Here is a 19,977-nt window from a genome sequence, read left to right as displayed (position 1 = left end):
AAGTAGCTGCTGTCAGCATCAGAATTAACTCTTGACTGAGGGAAGGAAAATAAAATCACAACTAGGAAATCCTATTTGGCATCATGGAGGGGTATTGCTGTCTGCACTTTACTGAGATGCTGTTGTGCAGTGCTGCTGTGTTCACTCGTTTTTTGGGATGTTCCTGAGAGCTCCAGTGCTTGTACAAAATTAGGATGTCTGTGCTGCTGAATACACTTATTTACATTAGATATTTATTTGTAGTGATTGCTATTTGTGTGTCAATGGTTTTGGCTGTGTTGAGGTTGTCGTCAGTACAAAAAAATAGAGAAAGAATGAGTAAGCAACAGAGCTGTAAGAGCCAGCATGATATGTGGACCTTGACTCTGTTCGTCCATTAGTATTACAAATAGGATTTTGCCTTGTCTCCTTTTGTGTCACAATCTAGTTGCTCAGTGCCCAGGAGTGCCCTGCTGTGCCTTCTCCCTCCTCTCTGAGACAGGATGCTGAATGTTACAGCTGACAGTTCATTGTTAGCAGAAGTTAAATATTATAACTTACATAGTGAAAGAGGTTCTGTCAGCTCTGTGAGCTAGAAGCAGCCTCGGCTAATGCCAGCATCTCTGTGTGATCTGCTCTAGAGAATAACAGAGCTCTCTCCTAGGGAATGCTCTCTGGAATCCTATTTTGTCCCATTGTGCCTTTAGGGTGAGGACATGTCACTTTGCATTTTAAAAAAGAATCTTAGAATTACAAAAACCCTTTTTCCACGAAGGAAGTGTGAAGGAATGCAAACAGGAGACTTGGTGCACTGCTGTCTATAAATTGGCTGTAAAGCGTGAGGTGAGGAGAGTAAGTTGGTACCTGGGTCAGTTGTGGCCTGCTGCAGCAGTGTTGTCATGCATGCAAGAGCTGCTGACCTTTCTCTGCTCTGGATGGGTGATAAAAAGTGAAGCAAATATACTTGTGACCCTCTCTTTCCTGGACTTACCCCTCCCTGAAATAGCTTACCCATTCATGTTGTCCTTTAATTATTTGGGAGAATCTGGTTAAACCACATCTTTGTTAATGCATGCAGGCTGCTTTCACTTGAAACAAGTTTTTGATTTGGTGGGCCCACGTAAAGTCTGCAGTCTGCCAGGGCCAAATGGACCATCACTACATGAATTCCTGAAGTTACTTCCAAGACTCTTCCTGGGCTTCTTGAGTCCCTTTTGAAGTAAACGGTCTTGCCAAAGGTTGGTACTGAATCAACAGAGAAATAATTGTCCCTAGAATGAAGTGGAACTGTAAATGTAAGTCACATGGGGAGGGTAGGATGCTTGACAGGAAGCAAAAAGAAAGGAGCTGGTTAGTTGGACTGGGTAGCCCGTGTAGGTAGTTAACCTCAAAGGCACAGGGATCTTAGTTGCTGTTATTGCAGGTATAAAAGTGTAGCTGCTGCTTTCGTGTTGATGCTGCAATATAGCAGCAGATGAAGTTACCCTACAGGGACCCGCTGCCTGCTTTATTGGCCTTGGTGGTGGTGCTTCTGTACCTCAACTTATGGGGAGAGGGCTCAGTAATCTCTTCTGTTGCACCATATGCTAATACAGTGCTGATAAGCAAGTGTGAAAAATGAAAGGGAGGAACACATTAATTGTATTTGTGCAATAAGGTATGCTATCAAAGGTAATTATTTCATGACAGTTTTAGTTATAGCAGTTGTTTTATCATGGAATGAAAGATGGCTTTAGGAGCCTTTTATTGGAAAGACAATTGTATCAAATTAGTACCAAATTAGATTTTTGTCTTTATAAAGGTGAGCAAACCCATGAGCAGTTTTTAAATTGGTGTCTTCTACTCTACAAATGAACAAATCCTGTTTGAGGGTTAAAGAAGCTATTATTCTGTCCTTTATGCTGACAGCTTCATTACTGATTGGCCTACTGTTGGTATTAAAAAAATGTTTGGCTCCTTATGATCTTTGTGCATGCAACTATAATATTAATACAGACCACGGAACTGTTCATTAAGAAATGACTTTAAATGAGGTTGATGCTTGTAAATCTGGAGAGATACAGATGTTAAATGCTGCCATTCCTTTTCATACACAGCCGTATGGCTAATAATTTCCAAGTGGCTAAAGCTCTTGTTAGCAAGCGTGCTGGTGTGTTAAGAATGGCCCTATAAATAACTTTAAGAACTGAAGTTGAAGGTGCTTCTTTTAAAGACTATTGTTAACTAAACATTATTGCCAAACAGATGGAAAGCATTCACCAGCCTGATGTTTTTAGGTCTAATTATATTATCGCCAGTCCTGTACGGCTCAGTTGAAGAGGTGTATCCAGAGGCCAATTTATAATCATTTAGCCAACACCTGTTTGGGAGATATTGACAGTCAAAGGGCACATTTGAAAAAAAAAATCACATATGTTCTCGTATTTATTGCCTCAATGTGAACAGTGTCTAGTTGCAAACAAACTTGGGAGAAGAGGAAGGAGAGTGATTGTAAACACATACGTGTTTCCAAACCATTTTTGTCTTCTTTTGGCACCGCTTGTAAAGTGGCTTTTATTTTTTATCTTGTTCTGTTGATTTTCTTTGGTTGGTTGGTGTCGTTTTTCAATTTTAATTGTACACCTTTTGGTTAAGCAAGGATAACAAAACCAATTTTACAGTTGTTATTTATTGAGTTGGTTTCCTCTGTTTCTGGAAGCCCTATGCAAGAGGCCTAAAAAGTTGTTTGGCAAACTCAAAAGACTGGGAATATTTGTCTTGCCTTACCATGCCCTTGAAATGGAAACTGTGTGTCATTCCTTTTTTTAAAAGAATCTCAGTAGCACCAATTCTGTTGATATTTTTTCCCCCGCCAAAGATACAGAAAAGTTTTTAAAATTGTCTGCAACCCTAGTAAAAGAGGAGGTCTTTGAAATGGGGAAGAGTCTGTGACTTCATTTATTTTGGTGAAATATTGTGACAGAGGAATGATTAGAAAATACTTCAGTTCTCCTTCTCATGTTTGAGATGCAATGGTTTTGAATGCTGCCATCCAGAGACAGCAGAGCATGGCTGCATTGCTGCCCCTCGCAGCAGAGAGTTGAGGGAGGCTGGGTGGTGCTCTCCTTCTGCCGCCTGATGAAGCCCTCTTGCTCCTGATGTGTCATTCCTCTGCAAGAAGTCTTTGTGGGTGCAAGCTGACTTGATCTTCACTGCTCCTTGTCTGTTCAACCCAGCGTTTGGTAACCCCAGTGCCGGCAAGGGAGAGAAGCCCTTTAGGAGTTTGATTTTGCAGCCTAATTATTTTGCTGTAACTGTATGTGAATATTTATACTGGAAGCTTACAATGTCTGCTGTAAACAAACAATGAGGGCACATTCTTGTTCCTAGAGGAGGGCTGAGCTTGTGCTTGTGCTGCTCATGTGGCTGTCTTGCAGCTGGTGCTTTTCAAGCACATCTGTGTTCTTAGGGTTTGAAAACACTTAATTCCTGAGCAGGGTGACTTGAAGGAGGAGGGTTCCAGCTTTCTAAAGCTGCAGTTTCCTAAATGTATATATACTTGTATCTTTTTCCTTGTTTTGTTTTCAGCACATAAACAAATGGAGCTTGCTAAAAGTGTCGGTGCTATTTAGTGCTTCTCTCATTGCTGTGTTTAAAGTGCTTTCAGTAGAGGTGATGCACTGCTAGCAGAGATGCTCTTTGCAGCTGTAGGTGTTCTTGCCTCTGCAGCAAACCCATCCACACTTTTCTCTCTAAATAAATCCTCTTTTTTGTTGTTGTTACCCTCATTTTAAAGATCTATATCCTCAGTAATTTTTTTGCTAAAAAAAGAAGAGACTGGTTGTCAAGTCTGTATGCTGCAGGGGTTTAATTTTTAAATTGATTATATTGCTTTTTTTGTAAGAGTATTCAGCATTAGATTTAAGAACTATGTTTTGTTCACTTACTTCTGTGAATCCTAAATAAATTCTGATTATTTTTTGCTTAGGTTTTGCTTGTAATGGACACTAGAACACAGCAGACTTTTATATTGAAGGTGAGTAAAATCTTGTATTATATGGCCTCCAAAATTATACCACCACACAAAGATCAGTTTGTATGTAGTTTATAGAGGTATCCCTGCAATATATTTTTATTATGGTAATACACATTAAGTGCCCTGGAATTCTCTTTGTCAGTGTTTGGTTGCATTCCTTTCCTTTCTCTTTAACATCTCTAGTGCTCAGATGTGCTGGTTTAGTCACCTGAAATACTTCTGGTTATTGAGGCTAACACCTTTACAGGCTTTGGTAGAGAATCACACATTTAATGTGCTGCTTAAAACATCTATAAAGCCCTAGTGGCTCAGGACTTCTGACAAAGGTGAAAATTCTCCTTAATCCAAGCACATTCACTGCACTTTGGTCTTCTTTAGCTGAGGGATATCCTGCTGGCCGAAGTGGTTTCTGGATGAAATGTACAACTGGCCTTCTTCAAATTTGTTTTACATCAGTAATCTGAGATAACTGAATTTAATGTTACTAACCCAGTACATTTCTGTACAGTTATTTGGTCAAAGTAAAATTTTTGCATTACTCTTTTATGTTTCAGAAAGTGTTCTGATCAAGACCCCAATGTGCTCAGAGCATCTGTGATGTTGAGAATTGGTTTAGTTTTGAGTATTGTTTTTGTGGCCATTTACTTCAGGCTCCCCTTGACATGAATTCCTGCTAATGGCAGGAAGGATGGAAAAAAAGCTGTGTCCCAAACATGAAGCTTTAATTACTTATTAACATTTTGTGACTTTGCTTCAGATCTGGCTTACAACCCACCTTAACTGTGCATCGGCCTTTGAAATTGTATGTGCAGGATACAGCAAACCTGTTTGTTTCTCATAAAGGTTCATTTGTGAATATTGTATATTAGAACCTCACATTATCTACTGGCAGATAGGGTATCATTGAATTTCCCATGTAACTGCCTATGTTTATCAATATTGTAATAGGTCACACTATTGACATAATTTTTTTTCTCTTTCTCTCTCCCCTCCCTTCCACCCTCCCACATCAATTTTTTCTCTTCTGGCAACTTCATCCCTGCACTACCTCCCAAAAATCATTGCCTCTCAAGGAGACTAATCCTTTCTGTTCCTTTTTATTGAGGTGGTTGCTGTTCTTTAGTAAAGTAAAATGGAAATGTGAGGATTACCTGTGAAGCTAAGGCATTGTTTTGTCTTTAAGACTTGAATTGAATTTTTTAATAGTGTCTTTTGGTCACGCGCAAAAATAAAATTTTAAAAAAAGGTCACAGGGAAATAACTGAGTGTCATCCTGATGACTTAGTTTGAGAGAGATTCTAATAAAAACATTGACCCATGTAATTGATTTTAATGGCAGCTTTGTGCCATCTTCTGTTCTCTGGAAACGCGCCAGATGCCATCAGCACAGCCTCGGGGGACCGAGGGGCATAGAGCAGCAGATGAGTGGTTTCTCTGAAGCCCAGAGTAACTCGGATAGATTAGTTTGGTTGATAAACACAGAGCACAGCAGGCTCCAAAGGCAACTGAGGGTACAACTGACCTTTTTGTTCTCTGTCAGGGTCTAAGGAAAAGTAGTGAGTGCAGCAGGAGCAGAACGACCATCATCCCCCGCTGCGTGCCCAACATGGTGTGTCTGCACAAGTACATCATCTCCGAGGAGTCTGTCTTCCTCGTGCTGCAGCACGCAGAAGGTTTGTCTCTCCTTTAAGCATATTGGTGAAAAGAGTCAAAGGCTTTCAGTTTTAATCAATGGTGCTCTTCATTGTCAAATGAATCTCTCATACATCCAGTTAAAATATTTTTAGTGTGGCAGAGAGGTGTCATGTAAGACACCCCACTCTGTTCCTCTGTCCCTCCCCCTTTCCCCTCTCATTCTGTGGTGGATCTCATTCCTGCTTCAAATGGCTTCAAATCCTTATGGGTTACTTGAATTGTAGCAGTACTGAAGGCTTCCAACTCTTTATTTTCTACAGGAGAGGGAGTGGTTTGACTGCAACAACTATCTGCATTATTTAGTTATCTCTCAGAGATAAAGTCTTTGACTACTTTTGTAAACTTTGACTAGTAAATCTTTTTAGCATCTTCTAGTTAAAATGACAGGTATTTGCACAAGAATTTAATAGCTCTGCTAAAAACCATGAACATTTTCCTGTTGGTTAATATTGCTCTGATCTGGATTTTTAAGAAAATAGCTAGTGGCATCACACAGGAGTTCAAAGCAGAACCACAGAGTTGTGTCTTCAAATTATTTATAAAATTCCTGTTAAATGTACAGGGAACAGGTGGCACAAAATAATTACATTTTGATTTTTTTGTCTAACACCTGGATTTAAATATTCCCTAAATGTAATTACCCATATTTGTTTAGAATGAGTGCAGAATATAAATTTTGGTGGTGCTAATAGTTATTTTTTAGGAAATGTTAATAACTCACACAGAATGGATGATGTGAAGAAACTAAGCTGAAACTAAGAGAAGATAATTTTATTACATTGAATATTATTTCTTTTTTTCCCTAATAACTTAGATTTTGGCTTTTTCATTAACAATTTGTCATATAAGGCCAGCTAAAGTTAGCTTTGCAACAGGAATGAATGTTTCAGCAATGTGTGACTTGGTTTTGCCATGAGCACTGATGCAAGAAGAAAAGCCTCACATTGCAGTAGGGCCTGATGGTGATCTTGGGAATTTACAGTGCTGCTTTGTACAGTGCAGCACTTTTTTTGAGGTGTGTATATAATAATAGACACAATAATTGGGAGATTCTCACCTGAGCTGCAGTCTCCACATAAGCAGTTACATTTTGTTCAGAGAAAATTATTTTTAAAAACTCACAACCAAAGAAGCCCCAAACCAATGAAAAAATCCCACCCACAACCCTTGCCTGATACCAGCTGCCCTTAAGACTAGCATAATTACATAACTTTAAAATGTCTTCCCAATATTTCTGCAGTTTCTGAAGTCCTGCAGTTTTGCTCTTCTCTTTAGGAAGAATGTTTTTCCTCGACACAGATAGAAAAGTGAGTGGAGTAGTAGTGGAATTTTGTGGGAGAAGTGGTCAGATGTTAAACAAAAGTTTTAAGGAAAGCCTAATGTGAGCAGCTGACAAAGACAACCTTCTGGGAGTGTTAATTTTATTGTGATAACAGTAAGAAAAATAGAGACATGGCATGATCAGTGCTCTTTCATTTTCTTGTCTGGGCTCAGAACACACAAAGGGAGAGGAAGAGGGATATATTCTGTTGCAAAGAGGGGTAGCTGGGGTACACAGTGATAAGTAAATTGCCTGAGAATGTATTCAATAAGTGAATTGCAGGGCCTGATTCCAGATGCCAAACTGGGGCAATGGCCACCGCTCCTCACCCTGCTGTGGCACTAATGCTGGAAAGGGATTCAGGAGAAAGGCTTCTAACTCTGTGTGAGTAAAGAATAAATAGAAATAGGGCTAAAGTTATGCTGAATTGTATGCAGACTAGTCTTGCTCACCCCACTGATGATGGTCTTGATCAGATCAGTCTTACATTAGTAATACTCATTATTTAAATTACAAAGATAATAATACCAGGAATCCCTAAAGGCAAACCTATCTTAAAATGTTGTCCATCTCAAACTAGATATGAATAGAGCAGGTGCTTGTAGTTGATTTTGGGAAAGGATAAAAATTTCTAAGACAGTACTTTTAAAGTAATAGTTTCTTGAATTTTTAATGACTTATAAATGCTCTAAATATTCATACTCCAAGTAATTCTAGTAAGCAATAAGATTGTACCAGTCAAATTTGTAAGTGGTGCTGATTTATGATGTTAGGTATGTTAGCTACACCATTGTGAGTTTGAAGGGTAAAATACTAACTTAAATGGGTAGTGGTTCGTATTGTAGCAAATTCAGAGGCTTTAATGCTATGAATGGACAATAACTGTTTGCTAAGCTGCTCACTGTCTCCTATCCATAGCGGATTTTAACTCTGTTATTAAGAGCAGCACTGTTGGGTTTTGTGTGGAATTCTGCAAGCTTAACCACAGACTCAAGAAGACCTTGTTTGGTTGGTGGTTTTGGTAAATCGTGATGGTGTAACATACCTAGAGTTGGTGAGTGAGGTCTTGGGTTCTTTTAGAGATTTTTCTCCCAGCCACAGTGAGCGGCTTCAAGGATGCATCTGAAGCACAAAAGTCCATAAAGTTATCTTGTAGCTTTTTTGGAAAGCACTTGCCAAGTTCTAGTGTGGGAGAGAGCCAATCTGATGTTAATAAGGCCTCGCTTCTTCCTGGCACTACTAACAACAGAAATTTTAGAAACAGATGCTTCAAAAAATAGGCTGGGGGGCTTCCATGGGACATCAAAGTTTAAGTGGCTGTTAGAAGCTGTCAAATCTCTGTAAGCATAAGCAAGCTGGAGTTCCTATCAATCTGGAGAGCACTCAAGAAACTTCCTGCTTGAAGAGGCTTGCTGCATGCAGCAATTGATAGACAACACCATGGTAGCGCTCTGGCTTGCAAAGCTGGGGATTTGTTGTTAGGAGAGGAGATAATGCTAGCTGTAAATATTTGACAGCAATCAGGAAATGCAGGGAAGGTGATATGCTCCTTGGCAAGTGACTTTTTCAGGAGGCTGCTTTGGAATAGTAGCTTTTGCTCCAAGTGCATTGGAGCTTTGCCTAAACCAGCAAACCTTGCAGCAGAGATTCACCAGAGCACTGGAAATACAGGACTGCAGATACAGGACTCTGGTGCTTGTAACTACTGATGTGTTAGAGATTAGGCAAGAGGGCAGCTTCCCGTTCGTGTGGAGCTGCAGCTCCACTGTGTCTGCTGTTGGGATGCTGTGGAATATTGTTGTTGTGCCATGGCAGTGCCTGTGTGTCTGCTTTGCTTTTGGCCTAGGAACTGTGCAAGCCCCATTTTTGGTAGCTGTTGCATTAACATGGTGAAGTTTGCTGGTAGGCATGTCTCTGTTCAAAAGGAGGACAGTGATTCTTTGAAAACTGTGAAATTGTTCCTTTTCCAGCAAGGAAGGCTATTAGTTCTCATGAGGTGCATGATTTAGGATTGGAAGTCCTGGCCATATACAAATCCTTATGCAGTGATGTAGAGAGTTGGGCCCAGTTTTGGAGAATAATTCAAGCATATGTCTTTCAGTACTCTGTTTTTTTTCCCTATCACATTACAGTTATTTGGAAGCCTGGGTTGTTCACTTTGACTTTGATTGGGATTTCCTAAATACAGTGACTGCTGCATTCTTAGCTGCATTCCAGTTCTGCGAGAATTGTAGTACTTCATCCCTGGGAATAATCTCATGGGCCAAGCTAGCAAAAGCTACTGATGTATTTTGGAATATGTCTCCTTAGTCAGCTAGTCTTTCAGGATGTGAAGCTGAAATGAGAATTGTCTGAGCAGTGGGTGAGGAAGAATCCAACTGGTCATGAATTTTTCTTGTCAGCTGGAACAAAAACATGTTTAGGAGACTAAATTTGCTGATCTGATAGGTTTCTTTTTATCCTGTCATATGTACTATATAGTCTCTGTATTTTCTTTTTGGTGTTCCTACGTGAGTGCTATTAATACAAAAGCTGCAGAAACGTTTCAAAGAATATAAAAGATTCCTAGTCAGCTTCATCACTTGGTCACTCTGTGCTGAATTTCCCATTGATTACTTTGGACACTAACTTTTGAGATTCTGCCTTTAGAAGCAGAGGTATAAGCTCCAGAATACTGGAAATGTGGTTAAGTATGGCACTGCTAGCAAGAAATTTTTCATTGAATAGCTGCAGAAGAATGTGGAACTTGATGATTTTCATGTGCTTATAAAACCAGAAAGACTGAACTAGGCTGGCTGTAGAATCAGGTCATGGTAGAAGAAAACAAACTTAATAATTAGTTACGTTAATAATATAGTTCTGAAATTGCATTAAACACTAATAAACTTTAGCTTAATACTGTAGCTTTTGTAGTTATTTAGTCTGTTGGACTGTTTGACAGTGACTGAAGCTTACTTGTTTGGATTGATTTCTGTAATTTTAGTTTTTATAGATTCCTGATACTATATTAGCATGGTTTGCTAATGGGTTTTCTTGATCTTACACAACACATGGGGAGAGGGGGAAAGATTATTAGTATGTCATTCATAAAGGCATAATTACATACGCAGATACAAATATCACTTTTGTTTGACCCTGGATTGAATGTTTTCAAAAAGGAATGAAATTGTTGTTTTTCACTATAGAACAAAATTATTGCATGGCATTTGTTTACGTATTTCCACTTGACCAGGAGGCCAGTCTTGAAATATTTGTATGTTAATATATTTGGACATAATTTTTGTTTCGTTTTGTTTACTTGTGTTTAACTCTTAAGTTGAAGTTGCAGTAAGTAGTCATTTCCAGTGCAGTTTTTAAATACAAGTCATTAATAATGAACAACTTCTTTTTCAAAACCTAAGGTGATAGATTGGCAAAAACAAATGAGCTGTTGCAGTTCTCCCTGTTTTCACAAGTGGACAGTGGTGAATTCCTGAACACTGTAAAAATAAAGAGATTTCTTTTTTGTCTTTTGCAACTTTTATGTTTACTGAACCTCTCAAATCTGCTAGTGATTTTTCTGTGGATTTTTGAAGTATTGATCCCAACATGTCTCTTTTTTCCTTCCTTAATCTTTCTTGGGTCTCCCTTGAGCTGCAGTAAACCAAGTAGAAGCCCAAATACAGTGGAGGCTGCTTGAAATCTTGTATGAAGTGAGGCGGAGGGAGCAGAAGACAGTTGTCCTGAGAGCAGTTTGACTTGCTAATAGGTGAAAAACTTAAGTTGTGCAAGGATAATTCTTGCATTCTTCCTATTGTGGGCAGCCCAGCCCCTTCTTATCTTAGTGTAGGGGTACAAAACATTTGGGTCAGTGAGAGCTGTTCAGGTGTCACATGTAAAAGCACACCTGGTGTCCAGTAATGACACAGGGAAATGATGTGACAAAAGAACGCAGGAAGAAGGTTTTGAGCTTTCTGCCTCCCTGGGTCAAAGCTCAAGGCAGGCCTCTGTTAGAAAGACCTTTTCTTATAACTTTCAGAGGAAGCACTGATGATGTTCATACTTGCATTAAAGCCATACCTGGAGTCTGAGGTGGTGTTGTGCCAGGCACAAAGCTCCAAAAATCTTACGTGAGTCTTCATGGGTTGTGGTCTGTGAACATGCTTTGAGACACCTGAGCTTTGTGTTTTCGGAATAAATTTGTGACTAAACACTAGTGATACATAGATGAAAATATTTAGCTTGTACTAATTAATCTTAATGCAGGTGGGATGGGGAGACTATATAATTTTTTTATTAAATAGTGTTTTTTATTAAATGCAGTAAGGATGTGGTTCTCAAATTAGATTTTATTGTTTGGTATGAAATGGACATGAATAATTCCATGCCTAGTTAATAAACTGAGCAAAGTTATTTTATTATAGTACTTGAAGTAATTGAATTGAAATTTTAAAGGAAATTGTTATGGATAAAAGTGTGAAAAAGATAATAAACTCTAACACATATGTAAAAATTATATATGTTCTAGCTCTCTTTCTCATTCCCTTTTCTATCTCCGTGCCATTTCATATCAAAAATATAAATAAATTTAGAAGTATAACATTAGAAAAGAACTGCTGGTGATTATGGGATGGACAACTCTAATTTTCACCAAATCAGCTGCAGACCAGTAATCCTGAAGTGCTGTGCAAGCTGCAGGGCTCCGAGGGCAGGCTGCCTTTGCCCTGCTGCGCTGCTGTGTCACATGTTGTGTTTAAAGCAAGTGGCCTCACCTGAAGAGCCTGCAGGGGCTCCCTGCTTCTCACAGGGCTGAAATCCTGCTGCTGAGGCAGCTCTGACAGGACCTGGGCCCTCGGTGTCACCAGCACAGGGCCTGGGGTCACTTGTGCCCAGGCAGGCTCAGAGGCAGTCACTGCGCTGCTGCGCTGGGCTGGGGGGCTGCTGCTCTGCTGGGAGGGGCCCAGGGGCTGTGCCTCACTGCTGTGGCAGGGCACACTTTGGGTGCATAGTTTGAACGCACCTCTGGGTAAGAATTTAAAATGTTTATGTTTACAGTGGTCAGCATAGCAGTTCTTTTTCCTTTCTCTGTGAGCATTGCTTCCCTTTGCTCCTGTTTGTTTACCTGGCATCCTTTCTCACCACATTCTAGAAGGTGGCAAGGGTCATCCTGACCTGGTGCTAACTCTGTTTGTTCTTAGAGCAAAACCAGGGTGATTAACAGACCTAAATTTTCATTTTTACCATTGGACTCAAGCTGTTAGAATTCCCTCTTAGTGTTTTTAATATACTTACTTTCACCACAAGCAGTGAGGTATTTTTTTCCCCTTGAAAAACAAGTCTTGTCTTAGCCAGGGGGATGGAGGGCAGGAAAACTTCACATTATATTATTCAAATTAATTTTTTAAAGTGTCAAGGTTTTTCTGTCTTTGATAAGTTTTATTTGAAATACCTGGGAGTATAGAAAATCTGTTCCTAGGCAATGATAAATAGTTTCTTCTTTTATGGTACTTTTTAAAGGAATTTTGCCTGATAAGAGAGTGTTAAAAAACCCCAAACTATTAAAGAATGTATTTTTGAAAAATATAAAACTGTTTTATCCAAATAAGTAACAAAACCCCAACAAAAACCCCACCAACTTTGCAGATGCCCGGTGGGATGGATACTTATTTTTTCTTTTACAAAGATTTTGTTCAAACTCCTGCATTTTCCAGAATTTCTTTACAGTCTTTTAAGTTGAGATGTCTTGACATTGCATTTCTCCCTAAGTTATCAAAGCAGACTTGCTAGCTTTAAGCCAAATTCTTTGGCACATACAAGAGGTACAGTAACTTCCTGATTTATTTTGCTAAAATTATGTTTTGAAGTCTGTGAGCTTTTTTAATATGTGCAGCATTTGGAAACATGAAGAGTCCTGGTTTGTATTTTTTAAATGTAACTTATTTTTGGAGATATAACTTTCTTAGTTGCTGTGAAGGAGCTGTTTGCCTGTGTAACTTAAAGCATTGATAAATCCTTGTGTGGTGCAGCAAAGCATAAAAAGCTTTTTTTAAAATTCTAAAGTAAATGGAAGAAATATATCAATATTTAACTAAAATCCCCAACTTCTTCAAAGACACAGACTCTTAACATATCCTGCTAATATGTTAATTTCCCTTGGTGAACTTGCTGTTTAGTTTTCAGTCCATTTCCACTAAAGTTGCTGATGAGTTTAGAGTTGTGGTACAGAATTATTCACTGTAGGCAGAGGTGGTGATGGGCACTAAACAATTTGATCTTCCCTGGTTTTTGCTTCTTTTGAGGCAGCAGGTGAAGAGTAGTGACCGCTTTGCAACTTGAGACACACTCTGAAATGATACTTTAGTGAAGTTTAAAAACAAAAAAGCAGCAGCTTAATCTCAGATGCAGCTCTTTATGTAATAATACAAATCTGCATGAAAAGCAAGTTGTGGTCCCTGTAATTATTTCCTGCTGGGGTAACAGATCCAAATAACTCTGTGGACATAAGCATATAGTGACAGTGAGGATATTTTGCTGTTTCATAAAAAAAAATTTCTATTTTGAGTGAAATTAAGAGATCCCTCCCTTTTTTTCTTTTTCTTTTTTTTTTTTCAGGAGGGAAACTCTGGTCTTATGTCAGTAAGTTCCTAAACAGAAGTCCTGAAGAGAGCTTTGAAATTCCTGAATCCAGAACATCCAGTTCAACTAAAATTTACCTGGAGCAACCAACACCAACTCCTAAAGAAACTGGTAGCAGCACCGATTCTATAGAAAGCTATGGGGAGAGCATGCTGAAGGTGGTCCCACTGAGGAGCAGCCTGACACCAAGCTCTCAGGATGACAGCAGCAACCAGGAAGATGGTCAGGAGAGTTCCAAGTGGATGGACTCGGCATCCAGCTCAGAAGAAGAGTGCACCACTAGTTATTTAACGTTGTGCAATGAATACGGGCAGGAAAAAATTGACTCTGGCTCCCTAAATGAGGAACCAGTGGCTAAAGCAGAGAGTGATGGGCTGCATACCAAAGAGAGGAGTTCCTTGCAGAGGTGCAGTGTTGTTGGCAGTGGCAGCTTCACCTCCCAGATTGCACCTCAGGAACGAAAGCTGTTCATCGACGATGCCGAGTCAGAAATAGCCAGCCCTACTAGGATACTGGACTCGTTAACTAGATCCAAGAACAGCCCCATGGAGCTCTTCAGGATAGACAGCAAAGATAGCACTAGTGAGCTCCTGGGGCTTGAGTTTGGAGAAAAATTATATAACCTGAAATCAGAACCTTTAAAGCCATTGTTTTCTGTCCCAGATCATGACAGAAGCTTGGATGCCCTGGAGAGCAAAATGGGTGTGAAAGCTCATGACACCATGAGCAGGGGTTCAAATGACTCTGTGCCAGTTATCTCCTTTAAGGATGCTGCTTCTGATGATGTGAATAGCATTGATGAAGGAAGGCCTGATCTCCTAATAAACTTACCAGGCATGTCTGATGAAACAGAGGAGCCAGCCGTGTCAAGACCAGCAAAGTTTACAAAATCTGATAGGGACATGTCAGAAGTAAAGTTGTTAGAAACACCTGATGTCTTGCAATTAAATAATTCTACAGAGCCATGCAAAGCATTTGATCAAGAGCCAAATCATGTGGCACCAGAAGTGGGTGATCCTGCCCACAAGGAAGCAAATGAGCAAAGTGGTGTCACTCAGGGAGCTCTTGGGACCCTCTTTTCATCTGACCAAGAGGTAGGTGCTTCAGAAGACGGGGCTCTGTTCCAAGAGCTTGGGGCCTGCTCCTTAAACATGACGAGCCAAGAAGAAAGTTCATGTGTTTCCAACCTGCTCTCAGGTGCTCCAGAGGTTAGCTTGGACACAGATGTGCTAAGGAATGAAGGAGTGTTGCTGTTTTCCAATCAAACTGAAGACAGCGGGAAAGAGGAGGCAGACTCAGCTATGTCACCAGCAGGTGAAAGTAAAAAGACTGCACCAAAGAAGGAAGACAAAATAGGAGGAGCAGGGCAGAAGGAAATACATCAATTTTTTCAGGACCTCGATGAAAGATTAGCACTAACCTCCAGGTTTAATATCCCAGAGGATTGCATTCAAAGATGGGCAGCTGAAATGGTGGTAGCCCTTGATGCTTTACATAGAGAAGGAATTGTGTGCCGCGATTTGAACCCAAACAACATCTTATTGAATGATAGAGGTCAGGAACTTTTGCAAATGCATTTCTTTTTATTCGCTGTTGCTTCCAATTAACTGAGTAGGCGTTTTATCTTGTAATTAGTATCTTCATTTCCTGTCTAGAGCTTCATTATCAGTGCAGCAAATTCACCCCCAGTAATAGCTTCTAGTACTTAATGATGCCATTATTCTTAATGATACTGTTTTTAGCTACAAAAGGAGTAATTACAGTTCACTTCTGCAGAAAATGGAAGGGAAAAATGTTTTGATTTCTCCTGTCGTTTTGTTTTTAGGACACATTCAGCTAACGTATTTTAGCAGGTGGAGGGAGGTTGAAGATTCCTGTGACAACGATGCCATAGAGAGAATGTACTGTGCCCCAGGTTAGAGCAATCACCTACTATGTTTCACTTGGAAAGTAGATTAGCAGCTTTCATTTTCTCACGTAGTCTCTGTAGCATACAGCTTGAGATCATGCAATATCTGAGTTTTCTTTGCTTCTTGTCCTTAATGTCTTAAAAAGCTACAGGGCTCATAACTGCTTTATTGGTGAACTGTGGTGGTGTTTGTTATGTCATTTCCATAACGTATAATTGTACTGAATGTCTTGTTTAAGCAAGTTAGGAATGTTCTGCTTTCTTCCAGTTATTTCCTGTGTGTGAGTACATCTTGGTAAATGAGGAGAGCAAATGAGGGATGAGGGTGGAAAGGCGGCATTAAGACCCTTGAAACCACAAAAATTTATACATGCAAAGGACATGGGTAGTGGGGGGAGAACCACAGAGGTTTGAAAAATAGAACTCTAATAGGCTCATGGATGCCTCTGACATTTTTGATGAGCTACAGTGGGCTTTGAAATAGTTTAGAGAGCTCTTTCGTCAGAACTGCTTTCATCAATCATGAGGGTGATAAAATCAATATCTCTTGGGATTTTATAGCAAGGATGGCACTTGAAACTGAGCCCTTCCTCTTTCCCTTGTTCTAATTTATTTTCTGCTAATATAGTTGTCTGTGATTTTTGGCAGTGACTGCCAAAAATCAGGTGTTCCACGTACAGTTTTATATTTTAAAAATTTCATAGTTAACTTATGCAAACTGTGTTTAGAGTTGAAATTACTATGTTTTCATTCTGACTTTGAAATGCCAACATAACTTTCTGCTGAGTGCTTGGTCTGGCCAGGCATTACAACTTGGCATGCAGGAAGTCCTCAAGCTCAGACTCTGCAAATGTGCTTAGAAAAATTTAGAATAAGAATTACCAGCCATGGAAGTTCTGAATTTAATTTGGCATTAGGTGTTTCTTCTGTGTTTTTGTTCTTCAAGTGAAATGCAGCCTCTATGAATAAAGGCGGTAGGGTCTCAGCAAACTTTGAATTTCAGCTTCTTGAGAAAAATGAAAAATAAAATCTTTTCTATGCATTATCACAGAAAATAATTCTTTTCACCTATCAAAGTAAATCCAACACCTTCGTTCTACCTTCGTGCCACTTTATTCAAGAACAAGATAATTGGGGAATCCCAGCAATTACTGTGTTTGTTAAATAGATGGCTGTCCTGGTTGCCAACATGTGTGACAACCTGTTAGAGAGAGGTGTTTTCCTGTCTCCCTAACGCAGCCACGAACAAAGCGCTCCCCAGTCGAGTTCTAGCAAAGATGGAAGTGCAGCCTTTTCCCACCCTGTCATCATTAATGAGCTGTGAAAGTCAAAGCTTAATTTTTCTGTACTTTAATGAGGATCCAAAGAGAGGTGCTTTTTGCCCCCTAAGCCCCAACCAGCCAACTCCTGCAGTAATTAAGTGTTTAGGGAGCAGTTGAAATAATATTTAGAAGTCCCCGAATGCAAGAATAAAGTTTTCCACACTGTCATTATTTCCACCTCACAGCACAGGTGTGGTGCCCATCCGGGCTTTTTTTTGCTGAAGTTGCCCTCCCCTCTCTGCCCTCTCTGCCCTACCCCAGGCTTTGTGTGTCTGCAAGGTGAAGATTTGCAAATGCAAGTATTAGATATATTCAAGGTGAATGAATTGGTACTGCTCCATGATTCTTGCCTTTCATATTTCTTGATCTTAATGTTACCTCTGTGAAGCATGCTTGTACTTTACTGTAGCTGTAACATGTTAATTTTTAATAGGAGAGTAATACTTGGTATAATTTAGCAGCACAAAATATATTTTGGAGTCAAGTGTCATTCTTTTTTGAGGAATGATTCAGTAATGTGTTCACAGCAGCTTTCTTAGGGCTACTGCTGCTGGTAAATGTTGTTTTAGAACTTCTGATCAGTGTTAAAAGAAATAATCACATTAATAAGCTTTCTCTAAGTTACGATATTACAGGGGGCAAAAAAAAGCTTCATTTGTATGATAATTTTTTTTTCATTTTGAGGAGTGTACTATGTCCCAGAACCCCTTTATCATGAAAGCATTGCTCCTCAAGCTGCTTCTTTGAATAAGGATTTTGAAATTATATTTGTCCTTCAGTTCAGTACACTAGGAACAAGTATTGAGGTTTTAAAATTATTTTTTAAGTTTCTTTTTAATGTAATTGTTTCTCACATCTTGGTTTTTCCTTTTTTTTTTTTTTCTGAGGGAATTGCCGTAGTTTTGTAGAAGTGAACAATTATCTTCACAAAATTTTATCAGGTCTTGTGATTTCTTACTGTAATTAAACACAGTGTCTAAATTAAGTGATTCAAAGTGAGTCTGTCTCGTTTTGAATTTTCCTGGTGTTTTCAGGATTATGTGCTCTGTTGCCCTGCCTCTGGGTAGTCAGCCTTCCTTCTCCTTTTCACTCCTGCTGAAGGATGCAGTGAAACTTGGCTTGTAAAAATTTTGTGTTTGGTTTGCTGTGTGCTTTTAACAGAGTTTGAGATAGAATAGATTTGGATATGATAACTTGTATTCTACGTGATTTCAACAATTTAGTGCACTCTTTCAATGTATGCAAGACAGGGAGGGTGTCTATCAATAAACGTTGCTTTTTAGGGTCTGCTGTTGGAGACTGAGAACAGATGACTTTAGGGCTGCAGGTTTTTTCTGCATTGGTTTTTGAGGAGCAAATTTTGGAGACAGAAAAAAGGGAGGATGAATGTGAAATTTAAACACGTTGCAGGACATCTTCAGTTTAAAACAAGTAGGAAATTGTATTGCAGACTTACATGAAAATTTTAAACTTATTTGAAACAGTTGTGTCTTTTCGGTTGTTGAGGTTTCAGATGTTGCTTTTCTACAGTGCAAGTCATAAAGTGATTTGCAGTGAAGTGCATGAAGATGTATTTAAATCTTAAACGGTTGTATTTCTTGAAGAAAAACATGAAGTCTTAATTCTACAGTTTATATATTGAAAACTAATTGCTGGATGGGTGAGGGATAGTAATGTATGTAATAGTAATAGTAGTGGGGAATCTTTGCAGGACCAAGGGAGAATAGAGGTCCCCACCTATGTGGAACTTTCTTGTGGGATGTAGGATTTCACGTTTAAGGCTTTCTGTGCACCAGAGTGTAACCTTGCATTGAGGTAAAGCAAGGCAGTGTAGGTACAGCAACAGTGATCAGATCCCTGCCCTGGTGAAGTGCAGGGACTTGTTCAGCTCCTGTTGTCCTACGAAAAGTGGAGAGGCAATCTGACTGCATATGTCAAAAAGACATTATCTAGTGCATATATAAAATAACAGAGCAACTGCAACGATTATAAATGCAGAAGTGCCAAAAAGACGAGGAAGGGGAATAGTTTAAAAAGCTGCGTCGCGCTCCCTGTGAGCAGTATAATTAGTTCTGTATGAAATAGCAATGGTCATTTTGCATCGCGCGTAAGTTCCGAGCGGGGCTGCATCTGTTGCAGGAGTGGCACTTCCCCGCTGCCGACGGGAGGTGGCATTGTACCATTAATGGATGTTGCTGTCGCACAGGCTTCCCCTAATTTGCCTCACTTCTCCTAAGAACTGGAGATGGAAGATGCGGCTCATTTGTAATGATTTGCACATCAAGAATTGTGCTCGTAAGCTCGTGGTGTGTTACAGTGCTGTTGAATCTGTTGGTGTGGCTGGGTAACTCTTTACTGCTGTACAGTTCTGCTCAATTAAAAAAAAACAACCAAAAGTTCCTGAACCAGCTCTGGCACCAGCAAAGCTGTTTGCAGACGCTTAAAAGTAATGCCCAAACTAAATCTTTGCTGTCCACCTATGATAAGTCAAATGTTGTTTCTCTAATTTACAAGGGAAACACTGGATTATAAATCATACTGTATAAACTCAACACCACTTCAAGTAAAACTGTAGGAGGTTTGGCTAAGAATGACCTGTTTGCTTTTAAAGAAGAAATTAAGCACTTGTAACTGAGAATTTCTGTTGTGTTAATATGGCTAAGGTGACTATAGTGAGGTTTATATAATTTGTTTCCTTAACTTTCCTCTTTATAGTAATTTTGTTTTCTGAACATTTTAAAGTGCACTGAGCAGCTGATGTCGGAATACAAAGTTATTAGCAGATCAGATGAGAATGATTCACTTCTGTTTAAACAGCCCTTTGCTCTCCATGCCCCCTGAGAACTCTTATCACATATTTGTCCAAAAAATCCCCATGAAAACTAACAAAAAATCCCTTGCTTTATCCACCTGCCTGGTGGCTGATAGTATCAGCAATGTATCTCTTTATCTCTTGGTTAATGTGCCTTGGTATTCTGAAGGGGGGAAAATTCCAGTAACAGATTCAATTTACATGGACAGAAACTTGAGCAAATGCCAGCCTAGCAGGGGGGCCATTATTCTGCTCTATAAATAAGTTTAAAAAAGAAACACACACACACAAACCTGTGAATCAACATGT

At 39.4% G+C, this 19,977-nt stretch overlaps 1 protein-coding gene across 6 annotated transcripts in view; it reads left to right on the top strand.

Moving 5' to 3' along the window:
- The window catches only part of RPS6KC1 (ribosomal protein S6 kinase C1), an 85,078-nt gene that overhangs the window by 51,582 nt on the left and 13,519 nt on the right, over window positions 1-19,977 (top strand). For 5 of the 6 annotated variants that reach the window (XM_064414252.1, XM_064414253.1, XM_064414254.1 and 2 more), the window contains 4 exons: window positions 3,947-3,994; window positions 5,535-5,667; window positions 13,602-15,179; window positions 15,451-15,540. In XM_064414252.1, the coding sequence (XP_064270322.1) occupies window positions 3,947-3,994; window positions 5,535-5,667; window positions 13,602-15,179; window positions 15,451-15,540 (1,849 nt within the window). Of the gene's footprint in view, window positions 1-3,190; window positions 3,275-3,946; window positions 3,995-5,534; window positions 5,668-13,601; window positions 15,180-15,450; window positions 15,541-19,977 lie in introns of those variants that run through there. The other variant, XM_064414255.1, reaches the window with a different exon arrangement.

Source organism: Passer domesticus, chromosome 3 (genome assembly GCF_036417665.1).
Source record: "Passer domesticus isolate bPasDom1 chromosome 3, bPasDom1.hap1, whole genome shotgun sequence".
Classification (NCBI taxonomy): Eukaryota; Metazoa; Chordata; class Aves; order Passeriformes; family Passeridae; genus Passer; species Passer domesticus.
The sequence above is the reverse complement of the archived record's forward strand: the minus strand, read 5'-3'. Positions and strand labels throughout refer to the sequence as shown.